This window comes from Charadrius vociferus, unplaced genomic scaffold (assembly GCF_000708025.1).
Source record: "Charadrius vociferus isolate BGI_N301 unplaced genomic scaffold, ASM70802v2 scaffold549, whole genome shotgun sequence".
In the NCBI taxonomy this organism is placed as follows: domain Eukaryota; kingdom Metazoa; phylum Chordata; class Aves; order Charadriiformes; family Charadriidae; genus Charadrius; species Charadrius vociferus.
The window spans coordinates 4,866,588-4,873,512 of NW_009650103.1; the positions used below are offsets into that span (position 1 = coordinate 4,866,588).

The following is a 6,925-nucleotide window of genomic DNA, read 5'->3' on the forward strand; positions in this document are numbered from 1 at the left end:
GCAGCCACATGGCAGCACCGCGGTGCTCTGCCGGAGACGGGTCCTGGGGCAGCGCAGCAATGCCGCACCACACCTGCACCCTCGCAGCCGCCACGACACGGGGCTTGCCGACCATCTCACGTGTCTGGAGGTGGAAACTATCTGGTCACGATAAAATTTGGTAGTTTCCTACAAAACTCCACGGAAAGCTGGTGTCTCTATTAACTAGAAACAAGTATAACAGGAAATATGACGCACAAATAGGCGGTCTGCTGCTTGGCTGTTTGGAAAAGGAATAAAATAATAGGCACCAACCGACTAGCCTGGTAAGTTAAATGCACCTTAGTGGTCCTCAGGAACTGCACCGCTCACATATTTCCAGAGCCTCTTGAATACTTTCATGTCTAACAAGTGGTAAAACACCCAGGATTTTGGGTCATGTTAAAATTTAATACTCACCTTCAGTACAATTTCATTGACAGTAGCAGCATCTGATTCAAAGTAAAGGTGTTTGTAGTCATGATTGCTTAGATATGTAAGTTTAAATATTGCATGACCTGCAAAGATAAGAAAAAAAACTGTTCAGAATATTCCTGTAAAGTTTCAGCAGAGCTCGTGTGCCTGACAGAAGAAAAACACAGATGGTGATCTTAGCATACCATCAGCACAACAGAAGGAAGTAATGAAACGCTGACAGGCTTCTCATGTCATTTCAATTTAAGGCAAGTGGTGGCTTACAGGAGCAGCTGAACTCTATTCAGTAAAGTTCGTTCTCCCATCGCATCCCCACTGCAGGAAACGCAAAAATCTATCAAATGGCTGGTTAGCTCCCGCTCAGCCCAAGACTATATTTCAGTTGAACTACCACATTAGGACTACTTTATGTAACTATTCACTGTATAATCATCACACGCAGAAGATAAGTGCTATATTTAAAATAAAAGGCCAATTAACCCTGGAATCATCACTCCAACAGCCTCTCCCCAAAACATCACCCAAACCTACACGATTGCTTATGGCAAAGGGAAACGTCACCGCTGTAAAACACAACAGGATACAGCGACGATGCTACGAAGCAGACACCCAAACCCAGGAATCTCACTTCCTACAAACAGGACAATCAAAATTAAAGCAAAACTGTAATTTCTATCTGCGTGGCACTTTGCCGGCAGGCCTCGCCGCTGCTCAGCCCCAAACACAGGTTTTAAGTGGTGACATGGAGGGCGGTGCTGACGGCCCGGCCGGGCTCCCCGGCACGGCAACCACTGCAGGCGGGACGGGAGGGACGGCCCTAACATAAAGGTCTACATGCAGAACATGGAATAAGGCAAAATATCCTTCACTTGGATGTTCATGGCTTCAAAATTAAAATTAAGCATATTCCACACATTATACTTTTCCACCAGTTTTCTTATAACTTATTCAGTTCAAAGTTAGTAATCTGTGAAGTAACAGCCACATTACTGTACATTTCAGGTCTTTGCTGGAGGAAAACTAGCTTGAAATCTTATTTACACTATCTAATTCTCCAGATCTCCAAAAAGTGACTGATATATGCTCAGAGATGTGGCCAGAAAATTTGAGATGTGAGCATTTTATTGTGGCATGTTAATTAAACACCATTATGATGCACTAATCTGGAATATAAATTCTATATTGAAAAATTGGCTAATAATAATAATAAAAAACCCCTTTAAATCATTTGACAAATGATGCCTCGGTGGTACTAAAAATGCGGGAATTCCTAGCCGTGAGCTCATCAGTATGTTAATGCATGCACAGCCGGCTCTGCTTGGGACTGAATTCAGCATCTTTACGATTCCAAAAATGCCCGTGCACCGTTCCTGCGGACAGGACACAGCACCGCACCCCATCCGCTACCACAGCTTTCCTTGGACATTTGGTATTACACACAGTTACAGAAACTGATTACTAAAAATAAAAAGTAAAATGGCACAAAATATGGTCTGCAGGATTAGAATCACAGAATGGTTTGGGTTGGAAGGGACCTCAAAACTCATCTAGTCCACCCCCCCGCCCGCCCGTGCTCCGGGCAGGGCCACCTCCCCCCAGCCCAGGTTGCTCCAAGCCCCGTCCAACCTGGCCTTGGACACCTCCAGGGATGGGGCAGCCACCGCTTCTCTGGGCAATAACGTGGAGTGCCTCTCTCACTGGAAAAGGCAAACCTCTGCTTCCAGACAAGTAAAACATCTGACTGGGACTGTCACCGCCACGCTGCTGGGGATGCAGCCCGGGATGCCGGGGGCTTTCTGGGCTGCCAGCGCACATTGCTGGGTCATGGTGAGCTTCTCATCAACCAACACCCCCAGGTCCTTCTCCCCAGGGCTGCTCTCTGTCCATTCTCTGCCCAAGGAGATCCTTTGGCTTAGGTCTTGGATGTTCATGGGGTGGTTCTTGGTGTGGACCAAGACTCCCGTCACCTGGTGTAGATGTTTTGCTCCATGTTTTCTTCCACCGGAGAAGCCTGCTCTCTCCATGCTGACCTCTGCTCGCCGGCTGCTCTGGAAGCTGCTGCCCCCAGCACGGCTCGGCCGGTGGGAAAGGCCGGGGGGCTTGGAAAGTACTAGAAACTGAGGAAGCACATCACACCTCCTGGCTCCTCTCTCCCAGCCTCTGCCTGCTCGCTGTCCGTCCTTCCCCGGGACAGGGTGGCAGTGGTAGGGCAGACACACCACCTCGACCACAGCACCCAGAGCTCCTCCACTCGCCTCCCCCGAGCACGCACCCACCTGCTCCATGAAGCCAATGGTGAGGACACAAAACCTCTTAACGTGTTCATCGCTTACACGGTGTGGAGCCGACTGGGTGTGCGGCACGGCAGCGGCGCTGGTGGGAGCGGCACGGCCTGCCTCGGACGCAGGGAGCAGAGACCCAGCGTGCTGCCCGCGTGCTCCTCCAGCGCGGTGCTGCCCCGCCACGCGCCACCCACAGCAACTGGGCACAGAACCACCGATGGAGATATTAACATGAAAATTAAGTGAGATCACAGCCTCCACCATGCCTGACAAAGAAACCCCCCGCAGTACCCCCATCCTTCTTCTACACCGGTGATTTACTCCTCATTTATTCCTCCTTTCCGGCAAAAGCATTTGTACAGCTGACAGAAGCAGAACACAGAACTTTATTTCCAGCACTTATTTTAGGATTGTGAGGAGTCAGCTCTTTCGATGACAATTAGAGCCACATCTGCCAGTAACAATCCCGACGTGCCCGGGAGCAGGAGGCAGAGCTCACCCCGCTCCCCCGGGGAGCCCCGCACTGCCCGCTGCCACGCCAGCGCCGTGCACCCCCTCCGGCACAACACACCGCGCCGCATGGCACAGCCGAGAGCAGCGCTCGAGCTCCCGGTCCCGCCGGCACAGGGGCTGCTCCGGTCCCTGTGTCTCCGGCGAGGCGCTGACTGAGCTGTGGACCCGCACCCCGGCACGGGCTCTCGGGAGCCGCAGAGGACGCGATGCTGCTGCTGAATCCGATGCAAAGCTCGACCGCGCGGCACGTGCTGCGGTTGTGCACAACCCGCCGCGCAGGCTGCGTAACCCAGTCCTACGCCCTGACAGGTGATTTAGTGGAAAGAAGCTAAGACGACTTTTTGTGAGAAAGCCCCATTACAGCATTATGTTTATGTGCTCCGCGTCCACATTACACTATTTACAGCATGAAATATTAGTTCATTGAAATCATAACTGGCACTTTGCTCTGCTACTACTCTAGCCAGATGGAATTTATGAATTGTGAGATTGATTTCCATTTCCAAGAGTGCTTAAATATGTGATGTACCTCTTTCCAATAGAGCACCACCCTTGACAATTCAGAGATCAATAGGAACTTCAATAGTTTTATGTTTCCATATAAGAATATCTGGTAACAAACAGCAGCAGCTCAAGTGGCTTCTACCGCATGTGATGGCAGAATTAAAACAAATGCAGATCTTGTATGAATGGCTTCATTACCACAACTCCTACATCAACAATGGTTTGCTGTCCTTTAGCTGGCGGGTCTGAAACACAAGCGTCGAACTCCAGCAGACGCCGGTGCTGCCCGTCACTGCCCCGCACCGAGACCAGGCACAGGTGTATTTAATGTCAGCCTCCGCAGCGGATGGCAAGGGTGGACTGAACAGGGGGAAACTTCAATATTTCGCAATCAGAATTAATCAGCTGTACGATGGAAAATGCACGTTATTCCCAGCTATGTTTATCCGTTAAAACATTATGGAAGCTCATCTGTTATCACCGTCCTTTCTCGTGCTGCAGGTACACCCCACAAGGAGAGCTCAGCACATCTGCGCAGGTTTCGAGCCGATGCCCCGCGCCAGCCCCGCTCCTGCCGTGTCCCCCCAGCCCGCGCCGGGCGAACCTCGCTGCGACACCAGGGAAACGACATCCTACCGCAGGTGCCCTTTGGCCTCAGCTCTGAACGCTGATAAATCTTTTCTAACCCTGGCACACTAATAGGTTCCTGTGTGGTTACACCTGGAGGAACGCCCGCAGCAGCCTCAGGCGGAAGGGCAGGATGCTAATTCGCTGGGAATTCACCGAGGAGAGCTCATTTACTCTTTCAGCACAATGTCTTAAATTCAATCACTTGGCATATCTCCTAATTTTTAACATTAGTACACTGCCAGAAAAGTGAAGGAAGAGGCTAGTTACGGCATAGCCAAGCATCCTTCCAAGCCCAGCAGCACCGCCCCACGCCAACCCGCTGCTCACGTTTCTCCTCTCCATCTTTCGCAGGTTTGGTGGAACTGTACTCGCACAACCTCCGCCCCGCGCTTCATCCCTCCAGCTCTCAGCATTTCTGCGTTTACACACAGCAGGTGAGAAACACTGCTGAATTACAGCTTCCAGAATCACTGACTAAACTGCGCTTATACAGTCATTGGTAAATATTTTGCTAATTTCTGCAAGTTACAGTCTTGGAAAAACACACAAAAACTTTGCAGTCCACCATACCTTACTTGATACGGGTGAAAAAAAATTTCACTTTTTAATCTAAGTAATAAACTCTTTTAATCAGTGTCTAAAAAATACACTTTTTGCCTGGAAAACATTGGAAGGATGTGAATTTGCACGAGAAAAAAAAAGATTACTCTTTTTACCTGATCTGCCAAGACCAGAAATAGTTTTTCTTCTTCCTCTCCCATCCCCCAACTGAGACTGTACCAAAAACCTCTTTTGGCAGTGCCAGTCTTTAAAACAGTATGCACTGAATTAAATCACTAATTAGATGGAGGATGAAAAGAATATTCATGAATTGGACAAAAAAGAAAACAAACACTGGGAAATGCAAATTTATGTTAATTTTTTAATATACCTGGATGATTGCTTTGTCATTACAGGGCCATAAGGCAGAAGTCAACAGTTAAGAGTTATTAGTGGAATAAATAGCTAGAGAAGGACCTCTCTGAAGAACAAAACACTTACGGGCATTTGACATCATCACAGATTTTCACCATTTCAGAAACTGTGCCTACAACAGGATCAAACCGTGGAGTCTCTTCTCACAGACTCGGAAAGGATTACAAAGAATCATACTAGTAAAAAGGCAAGGAATGATGAAAATAAAATACACACAAGCAATGTTTCTGTACAAAGGCAAATTTACTTTAAACACTGCATGGAACGGGGCAACCTCTGCTCACCAACCACTGTTATATTTAATCTAAAAGCTCTGGGGAGGCACTGTACTGTTTGAAATCCTCATGTGCTACCTCAAACATGATGCCGTGACCCTGGAGCAGGGCCTGGAGATCCTACAAAGATGTGAGTGCTGCATTACCATCAAAACACCCATCCTGACAACCTCTAATAACAGGAAAACTCAGAAGTTTTCTTCTAGGGGGCTGTCCCGAGTTGCACCGCAGCCGCAGCCGGATCATCAGGGATATGGTACCGAGCTTGTTAGGGACACAGATTGACCAGGAACGTTGTCCTGAGTGTAAAAGTGGGGCTAAGCCCATTTTATACAAGCGATATTTACCCAAGAGGCGATGTCTCCCTCAGAGGTAGTGACGGCAGTCACAGTTACGGATGAAATCCTGACCCCACTGGTATCAGTGGAAGCACCAATAAGTTCAGGCTGCACATCACGCACCTGTGATGGACCTCCTTCAGACCAAGGCATTACTGAAGTGGGAACAAATTATATGAATGTTAAGGAGAAAAAATAACAGTTGTAGTCCTGCTGGCTTGCCCCATTCTCTCAGGGAGCAGCATATCTTACGATCACTTTTCCTACAACTCAGATCTTTATATTCTACTGTAGGCTTAATATAAAACATCGCTATTAGTGGATGTCTTGTTTCCAGATGTCCTGAAAGCAGAGTTGCAATTAAAGTGCTGCGTACATCCACTTTTATGTCAAATTGTGGTAACTATTCACACATCTGGATTTTTTTCCCCAAAGCCTTTTGTTTCTTCTTCAAATTATTATCAAAGGCAGAATACTAATAAAGATTTTTGCAAGAATGGTGAAAATTGAGGAGGAACTGGGGGTTGCCCAAAACCTCTTCACCAGCAACCTTGTTTGGGAAAAAAGATGATAAATAAATCAAAATGCACTAAGCAGCGTTTCCACATGGCAATCGCCTCCTTCATTGCGTCTGCACCTCATCAATCACGCCATTGTCTGCTTGAAAGGCGAGCCTTGTAAATGTCATATCCACTCAAGCCCAAGGAGAAGCGAATCAAAATGCAGCAAGGAGTTTTAATTGGATAGTGTAATTAAACTAAAAAACCCCAGCAGAATAGCTTTGACAGGATAGATGAAGACCCCTTTTAATAGGGCTACAAAACATATTTGTTAAAAGGATGAGGCAATGCACACTCCTGATTGTGCTCCAGAGTACTTTGATGAGGAGGCTGTTCGATAGCGATGGTTTAATAAGCCGCCGCCGCGCCGGTGGGGCAGCGAGCCCCGAGCCCTG

The 6,925-nt window shown here is 48.0% G+C and overlaps 1 protein-coding gene across 3 annotated transcripts in view; it reads right to left on the reverse strand.

The window, feature by feature from the left end:
* MAPKAP1 (mitogen-activated protein kinase associated protein 1) overlaps positions 1 to 6,925 on the reverse strand; it is a 94,715-nt gene that overhangs the window by 2,399 nt on the left and 85,391 nt on the right. For all 3 annotated transcript variants that reach the window (XM_009892288.1, XM_009892289.1, XM_009892287.1), the window contains one exon: positions 439 to 536. In XM_009892288.1, the coding sequence (XP_009890590.1) occupies positions 439 to 536 (98 nt within the window). The remainder of the gene's footprint in view (positions 1 to 438; positions 537 to 6,925) is intronic.